Here is a 25767-nt window from a genome sequence, read left to right as displayed (position 1 = left end):
ATAGTGTCAACATGCTGTAGGTTATCTGACCTTTTTGAGTTATGTGTTTAGATCAAAGAACTTTGTTCTTCTGGAAGTGTGGTAATGTGATGATTGTGACAACAGCAAAAAAAAAAAAAAAAGTCTTAATTGAAAGAATTCCTCAAACCCGATTTATGCTCATTTTTATAGCGAAGAAGGGTCTGCGTTAACTTTTCATAATGTGATGACCATGGATAGAAGTAGTTCAAGAGAATTTCTGCAGCATTTCCTGGAAAAAAGAATATGTTTCTGGTGCAGCTTCACCCTCTGTCATGGTGCACAAAGAGGGAAAAATAATCTATAGAGATCAAAACTCCAGCAGACACTTGCAGTATATGGAAAACCTTTATTCCTTATTAAAGTAAAGTAATAAAGTTGTTCCACATACTGTAAGTGTCGCTGGAGTTTTGACTTCTGCATTTTAACTTCAGCTTTTATAATAAATTTAAAAACAACTATTCTATTCATTTGCTGTTGCAAATAACCAAGTACGGGTACGTAACCAATATTATGAATGTTCAAAAGCAGGTTGAACCCAAGTTTAGGATCATATGTCATACATGTGACAGCATTGTTGTGCAAAAGGGAGTATACAGTACATCCCTTTTGTAGAATGTAGTGCATTGTGCCGTTATTTTGTTTTTCCTGTGGCATTAACTTTTTATGTTTCTTTTACCCAAATTTTCTTTCTTTTTTTCTCTCCCTCACCTGCTTCCCTATTTTTATGTCACACTTTGCCTCTTCATATCTTGCTCTAACACAGTTTGCAGCTTCATCTTCCTCCCACACTAGGCCCCAATACACACCCGACCCTACACACACACACACACTCCCTCGCTCATTGGTTGTCTTTGCTCCACAGGTAGCAAGTCTTTAGCGGCTGCTTGCAGTTCTCCCAACCTGCCGTCATTATGCACAATAGCCTTAGGTACAAAACTCTGGCCTCATAACTCACGCCCCGCGTGCGTAAATTCCCGTGCAAACACAGTCAAAGCAAAAACACATTTCCTGCTGTCGCCAACATCTCCGGCAAAGAATTAATCAAGCGTTCATCCATTTAGGCTCTTTGCATACCCTTTCTGTCAGAACACAGAATGCTAAGAGAGTTGCGAGTTCTTCTCAGGCGATCGTTTCGCCACCCTGATGAATCCATCAAGCGAGGTTTGATTTATACATCTGTCTGTGATCACAGCGGTACAGCTACAGTAAATGGGGTGGCAAGGAGCGAGCTGACACCACCCTGCTCAAACACACACATGCAAATGCGTGCACACATGTGCAACATATACCACTTGCCACACACACACACACACACACACACACACACACACACACACACACACACACACACACACACACGTGTTCGCATACCAACAGCCAATCGCTTTTGTGCACACACACACACACACACACACACACACACACACACACACACACACACACACAATCCCCCTCCCCCCCACACACGCACACACTCACGTATTACTGCTTGTGAAGTTTTTGGAGAGATAGAGGGAAAAGGGGGAGGGTGGTATGAAAGTTTGCAGAGAAAGAAACCCAATTGTCTTTCTGTCTATCTCATATGGGCCTTCTCCGCATGCTTCATTCACCCAGCTCTAAGTGTGGGGATTTTGGGGCCAAGATGAGTCTATAAATGTTTTGTTTTGTTTATTTGTTTGCCCTCAAAGCCTGAGGAAGCCACAGGGGGAGAATGAAAATGGGGGAAGAGAAAGAATCAGAAGATTCTTCCTTCTTTATAAAAGATGACGAGGAAGAAACATCAGTGAAAGATACTGCGAGCAGCAGTGTTACAAACGTGTGTAAATAATTGCAATACCTTTGTACATGAAATGCACAGTGTAATGTGTGTTGCAGCCAAACAATTTCAGATCATAGGCCTATGTATCTTTGAATCCTGCAAATGTGTTTATACCATGAGGGTATTACTGTGTAAGAATCCACAACTTAACACTATGTTAGAAAGAAGCATTAACATATCCCAGGCTACTGTAAATAGACATTTTTATGACTAACAATTGGGGTATTTGAACCATCCCATAATTTGACATGGATACAACAGTAGGGGCTTTATGAATATGCTCATCACAGTGGCACAAGACAGAAAGATCCAGAAACAGAGTAGCCTAATAGAAAAATGGAAGGATAGAGGGGCGGGGCACCAGGGCTTCCTGGTCTTCAATCTTAGTCCCTGGGAGGCCCGCCCTGCACCTGCTGTCTCCTAGTGCCTCTCATCAGAAAGGCATTTACTGAGTGCCGTGGCTGCGGGCCCCTTCATTAGCGAGCATAATTATTTGTGCAAGTGGCGTAGGGCAAAACTGGCCCTGCATAAACAAACAGAAGGGCCGGAGGACTGTGAACAAACAACGCATTAGAGACAATCAACGTCGCCAGAACAAAACCTAAAGCATAGCTCAGATGGAGAGATGGACACATACACAAACTCAGAAAAAGAAGAACAAACAAATCTACCTGAACAACTCAAAATATCAAATCAATGAGAACAGAAAAAGTAAAAAACATCCAAAATAATGTTAACTCATATGTATTACTGTATCAGCAGGTGTTTGGCTCTGTCAGGTTTGTCCCACGTCACTGGTTATACTTGTTATGTTAATGGGTGGGATCTCAGGGCACAGTAAGGGAAGGACAGGGTCTGGATTTGGAACCTTTAGAATTGCCTCTTTACTCTTTGCAGATGATGTGGTTCTGTTGGCACCATCAGGATGTGACCTTCAGGACACACTGAGATGGTATGCAGTTAAGTGAAAAGCATGTGGGATGATAGACAGCCCTTCCAAGTCCTGCGCTATGGTTCTCTGCTGGATAATGGACAGACAGACAGGTGCAGCATCTGCAGTAATTGCAGAATTGAAAAGGGACTGCTAGCCTTAAACTTTCCGCTCAACCTACGTTCGCACTCCTAGTAATGAGCTTTGAATACCAAACTAAAGAATCATGGAAAATCATAAACACAAGCTGCCAAAATAAGTTTCTTCTGTAGGTTGGCTGGGTTGACACAAAGTAAGGAGCTTAAACATCCAGAAGGACTATAGAGTGGAGTCGGATCCCCATCGCGTTGAAAGCAGTCAGTTCCTTTGGAGGTTTTTCAGACACACCCAACTAGAAGGAGACTCTGGTGTAGATGTGTGACACAATGGACAGACTTTATATACAGTATCTGTTCTGGATTGTGGAACACCTTGGGATCCCCCAAGAGAAGGTGGAAAGCTTTGCTGGGGAGAAGGGCTTAACCTGCTGCCATCCGGCTCAGAATAAGTGGCAGAAAATTAATGAATGAAGATGCTGATACGCACACAGTTACAGTGTTCACACTCACACAGAGGAATAGATGAAATCCTGTTTACTATACAGAGAAAACAAACATCATTAAAATTATTATTGTACCTGTCTGGAACACTAAATTAGTGTGCGTTTATGTGAGAGGTCAAACTAGAACTTTTCCCCTCTCTACTATCACACAAATGGCAGAAGAGAGCAGAGGAAATAGCTTGGAAAAGAGAAAACAAAGAACTCCAGAACATATTGTAGTACTTTGATGACCATAATAACACAGGCAAAAACACATTATTCACATATTAATGGCTGTATTTGTGTGTTTGTGTGTGGCAGTGGGCTCCTGTCCTTCCCACAGTTCATCAACTCCACAGTATGACAACTCTTCATCCGACCAAAGCTTCATCTGCCAGCGCTAATTTCTGAGCTATGAAAAACTCACACTCACTGCAACTGATATGTGAACAATGTGTTTTTGGTGTTTTGTGTCGAATAATTTGAGCTCCAACATCTCTGTTACCTTGTACCAACATAGCCACTAGTTTTCATATCTTTTACAAGTGATGCTACATAACAACTGTGCGCCCTTGAGCAAGTCAATTGACCACCTCTGGCTCCTGTGATGTCTCTCCAACTAGCTGATACAATGCTGCTACCTTAGAACAAGGAAGCTTCAGTGGATGTGACCGCTGCAACTCTTCTTTACAAGGACTTCTTACGACATCAGTGATAATTAAGGTGCAGTTGGTGAGGCAATAGTAGAAATAAATGGCAGGTACTCAACAATAAAAACACAGCCTGTGTTCTGAATGCAGAAGTATTTGATGCAATGTGACTCACTCTGATTCAGAACCTTTAGCTGGTAATTGTTGGACATATTCCGTTTCTGGAAAGCAGAAATATTACGCAAAGAACCTTACGAAAGTGGATGTCAACAAGGGAACATGCTCAGTTGAGATGCAGTTGTAGCAGCACGAGTTGAATGAAAACAACAGAAAAATACCAAAAACTTGACATAGGTATCAACTAAACAACAGGCCATTGTTGGCAGCCAAAAAAAGTATATTTCATAAATACAACAATATTTACAGTACACAACAATATGTGGATCACTGATTTTACAGCTTTATCTCCACTGTGCTAATTAAATGTAATATGACACCTTCAGTAAAGCTGTTTGTATATGAATTACAAAAACGCATCACATAGCCTCACAGAAATATTCATATCACTGTTGCTCGTGTGCAGCATCATGTGATATGTCTTCGTGATAGTTCTTAAGTAATATATTGTGCCCTTGGTAGAAAACATGGAAATATTGTTTGAGGAAATGACAGAAATATTTTTCGTTACAGTTTCAACTGTAGTCATTCTGAAAGAAGGAATTTCATTTCATTTGCGCTTTTCTTTCCAATAATAGAGCAGCACCCAGATTGACTAATGTATGTTTGTACAGTATACAAACATACATTAGTCAGCCTATACGATGTGTCCATATCGTTACACCACACACCACAAGCTTTTTCTTCTGCTAACTAGGCAATCACTGCCATGACTTTTTTTTTACCCCAAAATCGAACTCTGTCCTCTTTAACTGTGATCAAACACACACACACACACACACACACACACACACACACACACACACACACACACACACACACACACACACACACACACACACACGGACAAACACATAGCACATAAACCATTAAAGACTAATTGAATCTAATTTATTTAGTTTTCTGGAAAGAATCATTTAAGGCAGAACTTCCCTAAGCCCCCTCAATAAATGACACTCATACCGTTTTACTCTCTTTTCAAACACAATTAAAAAATAATATATAAATATATACACACTGCAAATGACATGCATATAAGGAGTTCATTTTGGAGCCCGATCTCAGGTCATTAGTAACCCACCATGACGCTGTGGAGTTGGGGTCTGCTGGCGACATGCAGGCCCCTGGCCATTTATTCTATATTAAGTCTTTAATGGGCCCTCTCTCTCCCTCTCTCTTTCTATCTCCCTCTCTCTCTCACTCCTGACACACAGCATGTAGGCACAGCGCTGGTAAAATATGCACAGAAAGTCCGGTGCACACACACAGACAAAGCCATTCAAATGAATGGTTATTTATTCGCTAAACGAGGATCTGGGTGTTTAATGTTCCTTGGACGTTAGGTAGTTTTCTGGGGGAGGCAGAGCCATACCCCTACGGCTACAGACATCATTTATTTTACACATAGCCTAATACCGCACACTAGGCAGCCGCTGAGAAAAATGGGCTTTGAAAGTGAGAAGGAGATATAAAAGAAATAATGAATGATTTTTCTGTTGTTTTTTTTTTTGGGGGGGGGTGCTTTTGGGTGGGGGGGGTAGGGGGTGGGGGTGGGGGCGGTGAACACATTAGAGGTTGCAGCAGGGAGACTTGAAGGCTTAAAGCACACTGTTTGTGTGAAAATGTGTATATGTTTCAGTGTGTGTGTTGGATTTTTGGATGTCAGTGGGGAGGAAGGTGATACACGAGTGCTTGTGAGGCTCTCAGGCCTTCATCTACATCTCATCCAAATGCAGAACATCACAACATCGGAGGGGCTCCTCCACTAGACTACAACAACTCCTAAAATTGACACAGCACAGGTGTGATGTATCAAAAACATTAAAGCCATCAAAAGTAACTTTTTACAAAATTAAATGTCATTTTGTTTTCTTTTATTTGAAACAGTTTTTCTCTCCCAACTCTCTAAGATAACATGACCTATCACGAGCCTTACTGAAAACAACTAACATAGACAAGTGGACAGCAATAGAGAATATCCCAGTACAATCAGTATGATATATTAAAAAGAAACAGTCAGACTAATGGGGCTATTAACTCAAGTAATAAGTGTATTAATTAGCCAATAATGCTTTAAAGAATTTCCATTTAAATGTGGCTCAATAACACAGGATAACTGTATTTAATAAAGTTACGAAAAAAAAAAACGTACCTCATTCTCAGTGGTCAGTGAAGTGAGCGCTATGGTCGTCTCTCCATCAGAAAACTCCTTCAGCTCCACTGTCAGCAGCTGCATCAAGTCTGCATCCAGTCAGCACACAAACAGACTAACAGTTATATGAAACACACACAAAAGGATACAAAACAGTTTCACAACAGACAGAAAAAAAACTCAAACATGAATGCCCTCTCTAGAAATGAGAGGTAACTAAAAGGATGTTTCAATACTACACCAAAGGGAATACACTAAACTTTTAGCAGTTATGTGACCTGGAAATACAGTCGAAAATAGAACCAACAGAGAGCCGAACTAATGGTAGGAAATGTGTCCGCTTTTTGTTTCAAGCCTTTAAATTAAACGCTATTATTTCTACTGTGTGTTCAATTAACTACTCTACATGTTCAAACACACACCTTGTAGCTTCGCTTCATCGTGTTGACCGGCAGTGACATCACTCCAGTGCTCCAAGGATCTCAGTAGCTCCTCCAGCTGTGCTGACTGACGGCCGTGTTTGTTCCACGCAGCTTCTCTTTGCAGTCGCACTGCCTCTTTAGTCACACAAATACACATACAGGTTAGGTTGCAATCAACGTGTCCACGTAAGTTTCAAGCACAACATGCCAATTCTTAAAGGGTCAGCAATGATATTCTGCCTGTCAGAAGACATCTTGTGCAGGGAATGTAACCAGCACTATAACACAGTTTGGTCTAAAGCCAAAACGACCCATTTACACTGAGGGAGTATAGTGTCTCATCATATATTATCTCTGCATATTTTCTTGAGATAATTTAGTTGATAAACTTTTGTAGAGTGAAATGTCACCTCTCTTTTGTGCATTTCAGAACACTGTAAGCTGCTTCAGCTGTCTGTGAAAACCCCTGATTACCAATAATAATCAATGTCAGTAATTAATTACTGACATTGAGCTGGACCCAATGCCTTCTTATAGATTTACACTGTGTTCATTTACTACACTTGTAATTATTTGTTGGGGAAGTTCAGCAAAGATTAGACTTTGTACTCACAAAGGCAACAGAGTTGGTGAATCATTCACATCTAATGAAACGCAACACCAACATTTATAACTATAACTTTGTGAGCTTAAATATGTTATCCATCATCCACCAAAATTTGCTGTTGGCCTCCTTCTCATCAACTTGTACCACAAAGATAATTTATAAAAAATATACAGTACAAAAGATTGTTTTTAATTTATCCCTTTGGAAGTTTGATGTGGAAACTGACCATTTTATGACTACACACTCACTGAATATTTTATTTATACTACTATATTTTAGTTCTGAATTTTTAAGTCAGCCTCTATGAAGCCTCTGTAAATAAAAGTTTAGGATATCAGTGTGAGTGGATATCGGTAAATCAGTTAAGTTAAAAATAACCATAAATAGCTAGTGGCCAGTTCGCTATATCAAATAAAGGTTGTCTAGACCCCTCTATGATTGATTCTTTACACCGAGTTTATGACCTTTGGGAATAGAGCTCAGCTACAGGCCAGTTTAAGAATCAATGAACCTAAAAATTCACCGTCCAAAGAACTCTTGGAAAGAAACATGAGAAGTACACAACTCATAGCACATTGTTCTCCTGCACTATTTAGCTCTCCTTTCTGTCTCTGTTTCTGCACTTCACTTTGCTTCTGCTGTTTCTTTTCTATGCCCCTAAATTCACTTTTCCCCTGTCTGTCGAGTCTCTAGTCAGTCTCTCTGTAAATCACAGTGAGAAATGCAGCAGTGCATGACTGAACAGTCATTTCTGCTGCCAAACCTTCACACAGCTGCTTAACACCGACAACTGGAGCACCTGTTTGACTGACTTAACAACATGCACACACAGCCATACACACATACAACAGCTCAACTAAATGCTTTAAGTTATTCCAATGTAGTTATCATTAACATAAAAGAGATACCATTACTTAAAAATATTATTTTACCCACTTCTATGCAGATACACATATTATGTAGAGTGATTATTACCTCTAATACTTACAGTACACAGACACAGTTTCATTCTTTGTCCATCTCTACTTCTGTACATTTGCTCTATTATTAGCTTGTCTTTTGTCTCTTTGAAACATTTACTAATTTCTCTTTGATATTTTGTATCAACTTTTCTTCCTTTAGTTGGAAAATACATCTACCTGACAAAAGAGAAACAATTTAACAGACGAAGTTAAATTAAAAAAGTCACATTATGGGACTGCGTGTCTTTCTGGGCTCTTCCTTACTCACATTCACCACCCCTCATCTCTCTCTCTTTCTCCATCTCTCCTGGTGGGTGTTAAGCGAGTCATGTCAGGGGATTTGTGTGTGTCCTCCTTCAACGCCCCATTACTCCCCCTGGGGGGCCGCCTGTGCCTCCCTCACCTCCAAGAATCTCCCCCAGCGCTGCTGTGATGTGCTCTGCTGCCTCTTGAAGAATCTCTCTGGCGACTGTTGTCACCGCGGACAATGCCCCATCATCCCCCATGTCCTGCTGCCCATCATGATGGACCACTCGCAGGATGCTGGACTCCAAAGTGTTGTACTCGGAGCTAGGAGAGGGAGAAGATGGGGGTAAAGCTGGAGAAGGAGCGATGATTGTGAGTCATTTGCATAAATACAACTCTCCTCTGGGTCATGAGAGATGAACACACGCAGGCCTGAAATACACACTTCAATAAAATCAAACTCTTAATCTCATTTCACATCAACAAATACTGTAAGTTCTCTCAGCTAGAACTCAGTGCACCTGTATGTTTGTGGTTTGTGTGTGTGTGTGTGTGTGTGTGTGTGTGTGTGTGTGTGTGTGTGTGTGTGTGTGTGTGTGTGTGTGTGTGTGTGTGTGTGTGTGTGTGTGTGTGTGCTTAGGCATCACCTGTGCACACACTAATCAGTGTTGGTCCACTAAAGCAAGAAACATAAAATACCCTAAATGAATGCTAGCTTTTAACAACTTCCCTCATGTCTCATCTGCAAAGAAGTTAAACATTAGCTGAAGTTATCCACAAACTGACCTCGGTCTGTTGGTCTGGATGTGATTTGCATATGAGAGTGTGTTCACCTGTCTAGCAATCCGTTTCTCAGCAGAGTGAGTGAGAGTCTTCCGGTGTGATTAAGCTTCACGAGGTCTACGTCCTCCTTCCACAACAGCAAGCTCTCACAAACTTTCACCCTTTGCAGATACCTCACTGTCTCCCCGGGCAACGCAGCATCACACCGCAGGCCGCACAGCAGCGGCACACACACTTCACCTAATGGTGCCTTCTGGAGCACACAGAGACACACACAATGTACCTTAAAGCAGATGCATTTTAAAATGAAGAAACAGACTTGGAATCAGATACTGTTGCATAGAAGTGCGTCAAAACATACTCTAATTACGGCATCACATCAATTAAATAATGTTCTGATTATATATCATATTTTTCATATATTTTTATGACTAAGAATACTTTAAATTAGCTAGCTAAATTTTACCACAACAGGAAAAGTATATTTACCCTATGTAAACAGTGAAAAAAGTGGGAGTTGATCAAACTGAACATCTGAGTAGAACAGATTAATCTCTATACTTTCTTTTTTTACACTCTGATAAAACAGTGACAATTAGTCTGTAGTATGTAAGTATATAGAATTTGTAAATATCTTGGTTTTGGGACACAGTGGAAGTTGAACAAAAGGTATTCCCTTCAGCTTTGAGCCTCTAAAAATCTGTGGTTTTCATGAATTTGTAAGACAGAATTCATGTTACCTGGCTGAGGTGTAGTGCTAAGCCCAGTGTTGCAGCTACCGTGTCAACATCTGGCTCTGGTCCACCTAAAACAGCATGGATGGGACCCTCTGATTCATCTTCCTGAAAACACGCGCGCGCGCGCGCACACACACAGACACACACACAGACACACACACACACACACACACACACACACACACACACACACACACACACACACACACACACACACAGTGAAGGTTAGTGTGTTTGTGTCTTTTTCTATTCTGCTTGACAGACAACATTCTGTGATACTTAATCTTTGTTTTCCAACATGCAAAAAAAGGAAGCAGTTGACAGTACTGTACATTATTGTTTGCTTTGATAGCTGATATATACAGTAATGTATCAGTTGAACCTCAATGAGCCAGCATGAGCGTATTCGATGACTGCAGCATTTTGAAAGCAACAGTATGCATTAATAATTAAATCATGGTGTTGCAAGGTTTAGCTCATGGTTGAAAGAGAGTACGATGCAATATGCACTACAGTAGTAGCAAAATCAGCTGCAACAGAAATAGTCTAAATAAGTGAGAGGACCTTTTTTGACTTCTGAGTCAGAGTAATGTGGTTTATCAGAGAAGTCATGAGTTCCATTCATTTCAGTAAACAATGGAGGACAAACACTCCCCATGTAGGTCAAGTGGACATTAATGACAGATCCATTACAGAGACAAAACATTTATCTCTGGGTGAAACAGGCAGAAAATTATGTTTCTCCCTTCATTTATTGACTAGAAATTATTATGGCAGTTATTATTCATAACTATTACTGACTTGCATAACCTGATTCCAGCATTGGCATTTAAATACAGGTACTTACAGGGTACAGGGTAAAGCTGAAGATCAAATCTGTGGACATGGATTTATTTTTCTGAAAAAGTGAAAAGCTTCCAATAAAACTTTTTAGAGATTTAAAACATTAAAAAAAAAAAACCATTATAATAAAAAAATGTAATAATTAAAAATACCAAAATCAAATAAACAAAATAGTCTAATCACCTTCAGTAATTTTGAATGAAAACACCCACAGCCATCCAAAGCCTGCCTGTGTGTTCTTTCTGTGTCAATCTCTAATGTTTTATCTCAAACAGATACGCTGAATCACCAGTAGTACAAGCCTAGCCTGCAGCCTGCACCATTAATCACGACGCAAAATTTGGATACAATGAATATCCCGTCTATCTGCTGCTCATCTTAATGGGCTAGTATGAAGCTACAATGGGAGAGAGTGGAGCAGAGAAGGAAAAGCAGCATTACAACAACAAAGACTTGAAGTAAACCTTGTCTATTCATGTTCCACGTGGCAGGATTTTAACGCAATCGGATAATTTTATGGTCACAACATCCTTTAAGCTTCCACCCAATATTTGACACATCAGCTTTTTGTGTGTCAGAACCGACAAGTTGATGCCAGTCTTTATATCTAAAACGGACTAATTTCAAGCAGATTTCAGGTCTCTGCAAGTCAATTTTAAACTGCACTGAAATAAATAAAAGTCAGTAGCTGTCCTGAAGTAGCAAATAACACACTTAAGGTATGTTGTGCTGTAGAAAATCATCAGGAGTGATGTGAATGTGTGGCTAATGCGTTTAAAGACTAAAAGCTTTGTGTTATGAGCACTACACATAGCATAATGATGTCTTACTTTAATATAATTGGGTAATCCTGCTTTCTTAAATATCACTCTGGAAGCTTAACTAACATAGCAAATATGTTGACATATCAAATATACAGTGGAGCCGGGTAATTTAAGGGAGCTTAATGCCACAGTTAGACAAGTGAAGTGCTGGTAATAATGCAGAAGAGATGGAGCTAGTGTCTTGTTTCTGTTCACAGGGCCTCGCCATTGAGGCCAGATGGATAAATTTAATGAGGGGTGAAGAAATGAAAGACCAAAGCACAGAGAGGGAGGGCAGTAGAAAGGTTAGAGGCTATTGATGAGACTAAGAATGAGAAGGGAAGGAGTGTAGTGAGATTGGAGGAAAGAGGCCAAGAGTTTAAAGAGGCTTATTAAAAAAAAAAAGGGTGGGATGGGTGAACTATAGGCAGCAAGTCAGGCATGTGGAGGAGGTGTGGAAAGACAGGTGAAAAAATGTGATAGGGAGAATGGACGAATCAGAGATAAGCAGAAGAGAAGATGCAAAAAGGTAAAAATGGAGGGAGAGAACACCACGAAAAGGGAATGAAAGGAGGAGGAGAGATAGAGGAGGGATGTGTGTGTGGGTGTGGGTGGAGGGGGGGTATGAGGTCTCCAGCCAATTTCTTCATGGGAGGGAGAGAGGGAGAATAAATCAATACTAGATGGCTAGAGAAAAGGAAGTGATGCATTAGCAGGAGAAAAGGCCAGTGTCTGTTCTACTGCAACAGGAGAACATTGGTGTGTGTGTGTGCACGAGCATGTATTAGACATCTGATATCTTTCAATCTAAGTGCTTTCTCTCTCTCTGAGCTCTATCTCCTTGTCTTGCCATATTCAACTCCTCTCCTCCCTCCTTTTGGTCATTGCAGGTGAGATTTGGAAAATATCGTATTAATCTCCATTGGATGTGCAGTTGCTTTTTACATTTTTGGCCAAATCGATGTCTGAAATGAGGACAATTAGTTGTTTAAATGCTGTTTCTATAAAAGTGTGTGTGTGGGGGGGGGGGGTAATTAAACACAACCCTTGAATGTATATATGGGAGTCTAAATTTTTACCTGAACTACATGTCTCTGGAGGAAATTGAATCACCCCGAGGAATCATTCCTGATCCAGGAAACATATAAAGAAAACTACAGACAGACAGAAAAGAGTCTAAGAATGAAAGAGCTGGGCTGAGAATGAGAGGCAGGTTTTTCTTGCTGTGAGGTATAACTAAAGAAATAATAAAAAAAAAATTCTATCATTTACATTCATACACTCCCTGACCAACTGTCAGTTTTATCACTTGTATAAAGCCTACATTATAATTTATTAAATTGATGTTAAAAAAAATTGAGACAAAGGCAATGTCCATTGCACAAAAGAAATGATAAATTAAATTAAGGGTTATAAGCCTTATCAGAATTGTTCAATCAATGAAAGACAGGATATCTATACTGATAAAAAAAAAAAAAAAAACCCTGCTGAAACAAGGTGACATTTTGAAATTTATATTTTGGTTTTGCTGTTCTAATAAATGTATTTTAGGTGATTGCAATTTTCTAACCAGCTCTCATTTTCAACTTAAGAGTGCCAATAAAACGTTGAAAGTGAAACCAATTTGGAGTCTTGTTTTACATCTCGACAATTATGTGATGTTGTAAACATTTACAGGGATGAATAGTAACAAATATTAGCGCACCCTAGACACAGTTTAGAAATGGCCTGTTTTAAATAAGTAACTGCTTAAAGGTAATCGAGGTAGTCCTAAAACCCCGTTTTATGTGTGTGTACGTGTGTTGGTGTGCAGCCTGAGAGGGACAGATGCTGGAAGTGCACTCAGCACATTGCTTCAGCTCTATGCCAAACGATGTGAAAGTGAGGGAGATAAAGCTGTGGACCTATACAGAGAAAAAAACTGAGTGAGGAGGAAAGATAGGTTCAGTAAGTCCTAAAAGGCAAGCCAATTAGAGCTATGGCTGTTTTGGACCATGGCCATCCAGAGAGTAGTGAGAGAGAGAGAGAGAGAGAGAGAGAGAGAGAGAGAGAGAGAGAGAGAGAGAGACAAGGAGAATGACACAGAGCAGAGAGTGGTCAGCAAAAGAGTGAATCATCAAAGTTTATGTTGGAGAGCTGCGAGAGAGAGATAAAGTGCACCTGTGTGTGTGTGTGTGTGTGTGTGTGTGTGTGTGTGTGCGTGAGAGGGAGAAATGGTTGTTAATCATGACATGTTACACTTTATCTGAAACCTCCATGACACTCATCAGTTGCCCCCTTTATCACTCAATTACCCTGCTGTGCTCTGATCTGCAGATTTGCTTCTTTGATCTCCTCTCTGCTCTTCCTATGTTTGTGAGAAGTACATCCCACATAAAAGCGCTTAAATCGTTTTAAGAATTCAGTCTCTTCATACACAGGTTTGTATTCTACTGACGGACACCTGTTTACATGAATAAGCAAAATATTCTGAATGCTGTCGCACAGGAGGAAGAATAAAGACAGCATGCATCCTGGGTTATATCAACAATGTACAAAATATATTAACAGCATATTGGGGAACATATTGTTAGATTTTCTCCAATATCCCTTTGACTAAATATTATTTTGTTCATGCCGACTATGGTCACCATTACACACCTATATGAAATTACAGAAATGTACAGGAAATGTACAGATTGGACTCTGTGGCAGTTTACTGCACCAGAAATCTCTGACAACATACACATGCTGCCCTATGTGACTTGCACACATAGATAACACATAGTGTTTATCTACTGATGAAGATTATGTGACAGGATTGAACGCTCCATAACAGCTACTAAATGGACCTCCAGGTGAAATAGATTGGGTTTTTTTCATCTTTAAAGAAAAGGAATTGTTGCGTGTGGAATGGAAACGTCTGATAATTACATAAAGATCAGTTGTAACTGTTTGGATGTGCAGTATAGTATGATTTCATGTGTGTGTATAAATATGGATAAGTAGATAAATGTTAATTGTGTCCGGGTGCGTGTGTTTATGTTTTCCCACCTAACTGTGAAACCGGACCATCTTACTTCAGTAACACACAGCAAAACCATGAACTTAATATATAATAGTGGGCATCCTCCTCAGCGACAGACAGAATGAGAGAGTTATTTATGATCAGCTCCTGACATTGACAGGCTCCTGGGCAAGTTCAATACTCACCATAGAAATTCAATTAAAAACATGTGGTGTTAAGCTCAGCCAAAATATAAGGTGCAGAGGAGCCAATAACTGGAAACAAATATCCTTTTGTGTGTGTGTTTGCGGTATATGGGTACAGAACTGACAACGTTTGAGAGACACTTTGACCATGCACTACAACTGATAATATGCAAATACCATTTAAAGAAGCTCATGTATCCTAGAGAGAGCAGTTTTAGTGGCACCATGACCTCAAGGCATGCACCTGAACCATGAAAGGCTCCCGAGTGTGAACGTCTGTGCAACTTCTGATGAATTACATGAGTCCCGGCCAAAAATATGTACAGAAATGTATAAGGAATAACACATAACTGCACACAACTATATGCAAGTAGTCGTGGCCCAAAGACACAACATACTTCTCCACAGTGGCTCTGATGTCATTTAGTCTTGCATATATAGATTAGGTTGTTTAGTATTTGCCTGAGGCTGTTTTATGTGTGAACAGATATTGAGCTCTGGATCAAATACAAATCATGAGTCAGTATCTGCAGAGCAGCCATATAGCAGGGAAGGACAGCCCCTGGCTAAACTTGTTGATGTCACGCCTCCCCCTCATTAGAAATCAGCTCAAATTCACACACTGATGTCCCCGTAAACACAACGTGCTTATTGTAACACGCCTTTCTTTCCCCCTGTACTGTCATTTTGGAGATCTACAGGTGCTTTGAGGGGGTGGGGGAACCAAAGGGACGTGAGAGGCTTTTGCAGTGCGCTTTTCCAGCAACAGGAACGCAGCCTGTAGCACAGCAGTAGCAGCTTTCCCGTCATGGTCTCATTCATTGTACCCACAACCTGGCGTCAACGCCGCTGAAGGCTCTTAACTCACCCCGAGTCTGCTCTGGACCCTCCGCAAATACTCTTCCATGTCGGCCTGCGTCGCTACGGTGCTGCTGCAGATCTCTCCATAGACCAAGTTTCGGCAATAAGGCTGCTGATTCGTGGGTGATTATTTTTTTTTTCTTCTCCGCTTTCGAGTCCCCTGCTGCGCTCGCACTGCAGCACTCTCTGCTGTTGTGAGCCGTCGGTCCTCCCCTTCTCAACGGGGTGAACCCACAACACCGAGCAGTGGGTGTGACGGTAGGAAGAGGAAATCCGAGGGAGGCGCGGTCAGTGATTCAACCGCGCTCCCTGCGGTAGGAAGCCCCCCCTACCACGCACACATTAGACACATATGCATCCCTGTCCTATCGCGTACATGGTTCCTACACCTGCCGATGCAAATGTCCTGAATGTTATGAGTGATAGGTTGCATTTCAGCGCTCCTGCATCACATATGACACCCCTTCATTGCCAGATAGCTTCAGAGGTGGTCTCAGCACCTTACCTCTGCTGCACCGAAAACAAAACTGCCGCAACATGATCAAACGCACAGCGGCAATCAAAGAGCACTGCAGTATCTTGCTGCTGTGAGTGTTTGACAGGAAGCACTTTAATTAACCTGGAGGATGACCCTGTGATGAACAACCCTTTCTCACACACACACACACACACACACACACACACACACACACACACACACACACACACACACACACACACACACACACAGGAAATTAGGCAATCCTGAAACTTTAACATTTAAAATAGACTATTTATCATTGGTCCGTGGTGCCTCTGGATTTATATCTCTCACTTTTCCAAACAGTTTGACTGATGAGTCTTCATTCTCTCTGGACATCATGCCCCGATTACCCAGACCAAGTTATTGGGCCCAGATTGGCCCCCTACAAACCACCCTCTTTCCTATATACAGTTTGAGTCCCAACTGCTACTATATCTGGGAGTAATGCTACATTGTCCCCAGAGTCATTTAGTTTATGATAATTAGATTAAACACAACTTAATTAATGAACACAAATTAAAAATAATAACAGTCCTCAATTTAGATTTCGACACAGGTTTCCTCTCGACAGACTCACAACATTAACTACTAATTGTATAGTGCCTGCTCCTCTTTTTTTTTTTATCTGCCTCAACAAATTTGCAGTTAATTGTTGCCACAACTCACTGACATGTTGCGAACCTGCAGCTTTGACCAAATTTGCCATGTTGGTGATTCTGCCTTGATTATGTGTAGGCTTCATGCACCAAAAGGAAATCCTGCTAGACCAGACCAATGTCAATATAATATACATAGGTGTACTTAAAAGATTAAAAGAAGTTGGATGATGATCTCAAAATCAGATTGTGGTTATTTTTTATAAGAGGTCATAAAATGACAAAGTGTCAGATAAACCACTGCATCAGACATAATGCCCCAAAACAAGCAAAATTGTATTCATGTGTGTGTGCCTTCTTATATGACTTTTAGCTAAACATCACAAATGTTGGAATCCATGGTAACCTGACTCTTTTACTGCAGTAGTCTATTAACTTGAGCAGGCAATATGCAGATCTTTATGAACATCATGGTTTGTCATTTGTGGTGAAGACAGTGACACTCAGCTCTAAATGGAAGCTGTGTTAATGCACTGTCACTGCGCGAACACTGCTTACTCGATTCAAGCCAACATGACCTCCGGTCGCAAACTTCAAATCAAACTCTTATTGATTATTCAGTCTGTAAGACAACGTGAGAAGACATTTAATCACACTTTTGGTGTAGCTACTTTCCCAAAACACAGCTTTGTTACCTTTTTGAATTTTTTTTCCCAGTGTGCATTTCATAAACCCCTCATAGAATAAGCACTTTAATTGGAAGAATATTTTGGGCAAAGCAGAGAATGCACTATGGATCCCTCCATCACTTTTTTTCTGTGTTTTTATTCAGTGTCGACTTAATATTTGGGATACACAATATTGGATTTTTTGCCAATATCCAACATGCCAATATTTTCCAACACGGTTGGCTGGTTGGCAATACCGACATATGCACATATTCTCTTTGTTCCTCACAGATCTGTCCGGGATGAAAGGTCTTAAGATGAGCATTTGAAGTGTTGCAGGATTGTGATGCAGCTCCTCCTCGCATGAACAACACTGAGCAAACATTGTAAATATAAATGTTGCTGTCTTGAACACGGATTGAACCTCCACTCTGAAGACATATTGTTGCACCCTCGTTCATGGTTAAGAGATGCAAGAACACCGTCACACCAGGGACACGACATCAAGCATTTTGTCTTAATTAAACCATCATTTTACCAGCCTATTAAAATTTAATATTTAATTTCAAAGCCTTTGGGCTCATAACGATGACGTGCCAATATTATCGTGCATCCCTAAACTCATAATGAGACCTTTTAATAGGCTTCCACAAAAATTTGAAATGTTGATTTTTTTCTTTGGTTGAAAAATTACAGTTGACTAACTCCTATAGTGCTCATAATATGTGACAATTATTTAGCTACTGTTCGACCAGTTATAAATGACATACAATGTTTATTGCAAAATACCTGAGGAGTTTAAAGTTTAGGTGCCGGTTTAATGTGTTTCTTTTGAGATCTGAAATCAGCTCTTGTAGCAATGAAATCTCATGTTGATGAATGACTTCTGTGAATAGAGCAGCTGATAGTCTTTAATGACAGTTGATGGGAAGGCATACCTCAGTATGGTCACTGTGTAATTGTAGAATTATCAGGGTTAGTTTGGTCACATGGAGACTCCTTTAAGATTTATACATGAAATTAACAACACCACAGCAGTCAGTGAAAGAATGTGAATTGTATGAGGACTAAAGACAGTATAGGAAAACAAAGAAATGTGCTGTAGGTTTGCACCTGTTGCTGACAAAAGGTAAGTACAGGTCCCCTCAGTGAAGTTCAGTTTAGTCATTGGTGGTTAGTGAGAGCTCTTAGACTGTTATGATGAGTGTGTAGAATACAAATTCTTCAAATGTGTTCAGTCTGTAATCACGCAGGCATTTTGAAAGATAGCTGACACTTAAAAAACATATGAAAGGTTAAACTTCAGAACCTCGCTTGAAGCCTCTCTAAATTAAGCAACCCCTTACAAAGGAAGATTTTGCGAGGGCCTTATTACTAAATGTGGAGTTCTCTGTTATTTTCAGCAGATATTAGATTGCTCTTAATTTTTCAACATTTACATGTGCAAATGTGATTTTGGTGCTCCCTGCTGCTTCTCACATTGTATAATAGCTTTTTTTCTCTTTATTACGATTAGGTCATAATAATGAATTTAGTTGTATATACTCATCAAGTGTCTTGTTGGTGACAAAGTTTGTGTGTATGTGAGTAGGTAAGGAATTACAGTGGTGTGGATAATGACAGAGTAAGCATAATAAAAGCAATCACTGCTTACCGCCCATAAGTTTATAAAGCATGTTGTTGCTGCTCAGGTGTATCCTGTGTAATCAATCTACACTGCCAGCAGCAATGTGCAGTATACTATTTCTTCATTGAGTTCCTAGAACTTTCAAATTAAATAAAACAAAAATCAAATATACCCAAATTCTTTTTCACATCTTTTCTTGATCTGTCCACCTGACAGTTAGGAAGCACTATTGCTAACCACATGAAGACTAAATGAAGGCATATTTTAAGTGCAGTGTATGAGTCCCTTTTCCACCTTAAGAAACTAATTAAGGGGAAAATAAATAATGTTTGGTCTGACAAAATTAAAGGATCACTTTACAATACAGTGACTTTCCATACAATAGCCCCACAAAATAGTCTGAAAGGTTAGACAAAAAAGAAAGTATTATTGCAAATGTATTGGTTTGAATTTGCTAACATTTGCATGTCCAACATATGATGAGCTCAAAATTTGCTGTATCGCAAATTCAGTATGTATGTGAGAATGATGTAGATACTGGTTTCTAATGTAAAATTCTGAAATTTTAATGGCATTTTTTTTTCTTCTGGTGATAGTTTTCTTACTGCTTTGGAAGTTTGAAGTTGGAGTGTTTGGGAAAAACTCCAAACTTTTATATGCAGCATGCAAAGTCTGCCACTGTGAAGAAGGATGAGTTTCACCTGAGTTGATTGACTCTTGAAGGCAACAGGCAGACACAACAGTTTTGATCCGTTAATGCTCCCACTTGCTCGCTTTTTGATCGACGTTAGGATCTGTCGTAATTTGCCTCTAAATAATTTCCCATTACGCAAGTAAGCCTCACAGCGTCTGCACTACAGTCCTAAGTTTAATTTGCCATTGAAAACAATAGGCCTCACTAATTGATTTTAATGGCTCTCTCCGCGACGATGCGCCCCTTATGACTTGGAGAGAGGTCTTTAAGATTATTATTATTAGTATAATTGCCATTACCCCTACACTTTCCCTTTGCGAATGGGAGACAGAGAAAGAATATCTTTGCCCTTAAGCTGAACAAATAATTATTAGAGACTGGAAACAAACAGACGGCCGTCACTCACACGCGCGCCTACGTGCACGTACACACATATATAGCACATACAGAAACCCTCCACCTCAGAGTAGACCCCCTCCTGGCGACCCTCATTCCCTCCGCCGCCCTCTTCGTGCAGCGTGCCGCTTGTAATTTATGCAAAATTAATTGATACATCTTTTATAATTGATGTGCTGTAAACTTAATGAGTAATTTATGTAATTAGTCAATTAAGGATAATTCCAGCATATGTTCCATATGCCCAGAAGGTGTGCTTTACAACTAGTTATTTGTCCAGGAGTTGGGTGCAGGCGAAGACTGCCGTAGACTACCTAATTAATTTTGTTATGCAGATCAGCCACGGTGTCTATTTAACGGCTCCCTTTGTGAAAACAGATTTAATATTGATCTTTCCCGGGCGTTTTAAGCGGATGCTTTTACCGGCGTTGGCCTCTGAGGGCCTCTGAGTTTCAAATCTCATTTTTCAGGCGCCTGGAAATGCAAAGAAAACAAAACAAAAAAAAAAACAAAAAAAACCCCCACAAGAAAACAACGACTTTTATTTAGAGAAGAATATATAAATGTTCACTCTTTGTCAAGCGATGTGGCACAAAAGAGTTATTTCCCTTGCTGTTACATGATGTCCTTAAAATATGCTCTCCGTTGACACAGTTGACCTTTTGAGTGGGCTTGAAGGACTGAGACATAAAAGGAGAGATACACCGGGTAATTAATTGACACAGTTTTGAATATTCATATCTAATACAGCGAGCTTGCCCTTAATTACATTGTTGGACTTCTCTCCTAGGAGGCTAAATCACGGAAGGCTTAATTATTGTAATGTATTCGAGGGCCCACAGGGGCACCGAGGAAGACAGGAGCCGTCAAGGACCCAGTCATGACACCTGGCCAGAGAAAAAAAATATAAGGAAGGGGAGCAGCTTTTGTTGTTCTCCGCCGAACAGAGCAGGGGATGAAGTTTGTTTACATCCGTGTAGGATTCACCAGAGAGTGTTTGAACAGACAGACAGCCGCCGGACTCCCCTCTCAGCAATTAATCAACAACAGCGCCCCTCTCTCTTCACTCGCGCTGTGTGTTTGTGTGTGTGTGAACGCGCTTGTGTAATTGAGAGCAGAAGAGTAGCGCACTGATGATTGTGCGCAAAGGAAGACATGATTTATTGTTGGCAAACTCTGAAAGTGCAATCGAGCACATTTAATAAAGCGGTATTATTTATATATTCCATTCTTTACTATTTATTTCCTCAAGTGAAATGAGCTATAGTTTAATTCAAATCCACATTCTCTGTCTCGGCAAACTCGGCATAGGAGACGTGTTCTGAGGTGACAGCAATGTTTATAACCAAAGCAATGGGACCTTTCAACATCATAACAATATACCTTGATGCATTCAAAAAGTTTTTGACGGGAGAGGTCAAAGGTCAGGGTAAACTACAGAGGAGCAGTCATGGAGTTATTCTGAATTCAGCGACTTGCGGAAAGACATTTAAAGACCCGTCACTTTAAACACAGTTTAGTGGTTAAAATCGGTCACTCCGGCTCTGTGTTGTCAGTTTACGCGGGACTCTTTGATTGGCAAACAGCAGATTAGAAGCCAACGCATGCGTTGAACGCACCTCCCCTCATTTTTATTCAATTTCTTTACCCCTATCTCTTCTCTGTCTCGAACCCCCCACACCAGCACCACTACACACACATACACAAACGCGCGTACAGCCCTCTGCTCTCTCTTGACGTGTCCCCTAAGTGTCTGGATAATAGATAATAGAGTTTACGACCTGCGGGGGTCTTACAAAAACGGCGCTCGGCGAGTGGGAGCATCGCACAAGAGGAGAGGAGCACACACCACACAGACAGCAAAGCAAACCGGCCCCTCACATCCTTCAACCGCTGCGGAAACAAGGGAAACTCAAAGGACCTCTCAACTTTTACGCACGGAGACCGACTTTTACGCACAGCTTCAAGAGTTTAATTTGGCGAAGAGACAGACAAAGAGACTTAATTCTAATACACAAGCCTCTCAAGGATCTTACTTGACAGCAGCGGGCCTTTGGTTACATCTTTTTTAGTCGATAAAACGCAGGAAATCTAATCTGATGACTCAGAACTTTGGAACAGATCAGTCAGATGGAGACTGGTGTGAAGACTGCCAAGCGAGCTCCGTAATAGAGATTATTTAGAATATAACCCAACTTTTTTTTTCATTTAATAATCAAAACTTCAAGACAACAGTAACCAGTCATGCCCCGTCCTGGGAAAAACTCGTACAGCGACCAGAAACCACCATACTCCTACATATCACTGACAGCGATGGCTATCCAGAACTCAGCTGAAAAGATGCTGCCTCTGAGTGACATTTATAAGTTCATCATGGATCGGTTTCCATACTATCGAGAGAATACCCAGAGGTGGCAGAACTCCCTACGACACAACCTCTCGTTTAACGACTGTTTCATCAAGATCCCTCGACGGCCTGATCAGCCAGGCAAAGGCAGCTTCTGGGCTCTGCATCCGGACTGTGGTGACATGTTTGAAAACGGCAGCTTCCTGCGAAGACGGAAGCGCTTCAAGGTGCTGCGTGCCGAGCATATGACCTGCAAAAGCTCCCCAATGATGCATTACTTTCACCACCATCACCACCACCACCCTGGCAGCAAGCTGGGCGCAGCATCTGGCCACCACGACCACTCAGCCACCCCGGCAAGCGTGGGACGGCTCCCTCACTTTCAGGGTTACGGGGGCATCACTTGCGCACAGCCTGGTGGGTTTAAACACCCGTTCGCCATTGAGAACATTATAGGGCGGGACTACAAGGGTGTGATGGCCAGCGGGCTTCCCCTCACCTCGGTCATGCACCACCTGGGTTACCCGGTGCCCCCGCAGCTCAGCAGCGTGGTCAACTCTATGTGGCCGCACGTCGGTATGCTGTCAGAGTCCATGGGTGGCGTGCCTGTGCCTGCATCATCCGAGTATGCGCCTTTTAGTGTGTCAGCAAAGGGCCTCTACCACAATGCCAACGGGCAAACCCTGCCCGCCGTTCCCGTGCCAATCAAACCCACCCCGTCCCTGGGTCCCGTACCCGGCTTGACGGGACTGCATTCCGGCACGGCGCCGCTCTGCTCACCGGCCTCAGTGATGGAGAAAAGCGATCTGCTAGAAGGGAAAGGCAACCCACTGCACCCGGCACTCCTGCTGTCCTAACTGGGTAAATTACGGGTTATTTCTGAAAAGTTAACAAGACATTATCATTAGAGAAAATAAGACAGAAAGGCCTAGCAGAGACATTTGAATGCAGCTGTCAGAGGGTTGTAAAAACTAAGCTTAACATTGTGCTATGTAATGAATTTTTCATTAGACCCATGTTGACTGAAATCATAATTTCTTTGCACAATTTGTGAGGGCATTTACCACATACTGTAATGTGGCACTGATAAATACAATCAGACAAGATACGCTAAACCCAAAGAAAGCTTTGGAGAAGCTTTGGAGGAGACAAACAGTCTGAAATTCTTTCCAAATACAAACCAACAACTCTGTTTCTATTTTTGCTGTTATTTCACTTATTTTATTCTAATCTATTATCCATGGCAGACTTATTGACGAATGACAATAGGCCATCTTTTTTCTTTTCTTTTTTTAATTAGGCCTGTTGCACTTTTTTGTTTGTTACTTAGCAGTGCATTGAAATGTTATGCTTGTATTATAACACTATTTATCTGAAGATATTTATAAAGAACTTAAAATCGATTCTTTGGTGTTGTACTTATTTAAATAATCATTCTAATTACATTTCCACTTTCATTTTTGGGATCAGTATTTGCACATCTTAACAGAAGGGAAACATAAAATGAATTTCATCAGACTTTTCTTAAAATTACTATGACATCAAGTTTTTTCTTGTGTGTCCTGACTTTTACGATTTCAATTGTCCTGATTATAGGGTGTGTAATAATTACTACTCTACACACTATTATACAATAATTTAATACCTGTATCAACCCATACAACAGGCAGTTAAAACACTGGGTATACACCACCAGTTGCTCTATTAAATATATAATTTATTATATATAAAGGTTTTTTCCACAATTTTATACCAGCAGTTTTTAACCCTTGTTTTAATTAGTTGTTTTTCATTTGTTTTAATTTAATATAGATTTGACTGTAATTATAGGACATACAGCAACAGTTGTAAGAGTGAAACGTGTGATGATGCAGTAGTTAGCCCATTTTAACTGAATTATGATGTTTAAATGAAACATCATAACATAAAAGCAATTTGAACTTTTTGGACTCTCAGTTTTTACAAAAGTATTTAAGACCCCGCTTGAACACCTCATTTTGATTGATCACAAGGGAAATCTGTGGTGAATATTAAAAAGCAAGAATATGGTAATATTTTTGAAGTTCATAATCTCAATATGATGTGAGTTCATCAAAGTCAAGAGATACCTGTGAAAAAACATATATATATATATATATATATATATATATATATATATAAACACATACATACATATATATATACAGACTACATATAAAATCTGTTTTTTAACAGGCAATGTCCACACATTCATGCACGTGTGGGCAAGAATCACATCTGGAGTAGGTATGTGCTGATGCATGTCCAGGAGAGGTCTGTATGATCTTCATAAGATGGATATGAGCAGCCAGCACTCTGGACTGCAGCTCCACAACTTCAAAAGCAGGCAGGGAGATCGGATCAAGTTTGCTCTTTTGTTTGCTCTGTTTAAATGAAGCTTTGAAGCTTCTCCTCTCCAGAAGCACAAAGCACCAGGTTCAGCCCACTGAAAATGACTTATATTTAACCTCCTGTTCCCTGTTTAGCATCCCAAAGGCTCCCAGATCTGACACTATTGTCAAACCAGCCTCTGAACAAATAATTGAGATGCACCAGTGGAGGAGAGGCGTGGGAGTGAAAAATTTAAATCTATTTGGGTGTCATTGCTAACGAGCAGAATGCACATAATAGCACCCTTATCTTTTCCTGCCTTATTCAGTCTTTCTTCTTCTATTTTGTATTTTATCTTCATCCTTTTCCTTTTTTAGCTCACCTTTTTTGGTGATTCTCTGTAGTTTTCTCTGCCACACCGCCTATTCTTCACTCTATCTCATTTACACATACACACACACTTCCTCTGCAGGGTGTCTGTAATTCCTAGTTAAAGGGAACTGAGATTTCTGCGGCACGACAAGTGTCTGTGTGAAAAGTGTGCCTCTGCCTGTAGGTGTGTGTGTGTGTTTCTTTAATTCCCTGATCAGCAGGCCTCAATGTCCTTAATAGCCCTCACTGCATTAGTGTATAATTAAATGCCACTAATTAAGACACAATAAGAGGAGTAATAATGCAACCATTACTACCCTCCATGATCCTCTGTCTTCACAACACTGGAGTTAGATGCCTCTGGAATTATAATATCACATGAGGTCTCCTAATGTGCATATCATGTGTT

General features: G+C 40.6%; 2 protein-coding genes across 5 annotated transcripts in view; one reads left to right on the top strand and one right to left on the bottom strand.

The window, feature by feature from the left end:
• Window positions 1–16126, bottom strand: part of LOC138215792 (uncharacterized) — a 35707-nt gene extending 19581 nt beyond the window's left edge. For all 4 annotated transcript variants that reach the window (XM_069178185.1, XM_069178187.1, XM_069178184.1 and 1 more), the window contains exons 1-6: window positions 15794–16126; window positions 10091–10192; window positions 9401–9603; window positions 8725–8891; window positions 6753–6887; window positions 6331–6419 (exon numbers count right to left, since the gene is read on the bottom strand). In XM_069178185.1, the coding sequence (XP_069034286.1) occupies window positions 6331–6419; window positions 6753–6887; window positions 8725–8891; window positions 9401–9603; window positions 10091–10192; window positions 15794–15832 (735 nt within the window). In that variant the 5' untranslated portion in view covers window positions 15833–16126. The remainder of the gene's footprint in view (window positions 1–6330; window positions 6420–6752; window positions 6888–8724; window positions 8892–9400; window positions 9604–10090; window positions 10193–15793) is intronic.
• Window positions 16127–22416: 6290 nt separating this feature from the next.
• Window positions 22417–23577, top strand: foxb2 (forkhead box B2). Its single transcript, XM_069138752.1, has one exon. It carries the CDS (start codon window positions 22535–22537, stop codon window positions 23492–23494), a length of 960 nt encoding a protein of 319 aa, XP_068994853.1. The 5' UTR covers window positions 22417–22534; the 3' UTR covers window positions 23495–23577.
• The last annotated feature ends 2190 nt before the right edge of the window (window positions 23578–25767 follow it).

This window comes from Embiotoca jacksoni, unplaced genomic scaffold (genome assembly GCF_022577435.1).
Source record: "Embiotoca jacksoni isolate LCO1_2020_lvr unplaced genomic scaffold, fEmbJac1.0.p SCAF_8, whole genome shotgun sequence".
Classification (NCBI taxonomy): domain Eukaryota; kingdom Metazoa; phylum Chordata; class Actinopteri; family Embiotocidae; genus Embiotoca; species Embiotoca jacksoni.
This window is presented reverse-complemented; position numbering and strand designations above follow the sequence as displayed.

Coding starts and splice junctions, on each gene's coding strand:
- foxb2 (XM_069138752.1), top strand. CDS start 22,535: ATGCCCCGTCCTGGGAAAAACTCGTACAGCGACCAGAAACCACCATAC.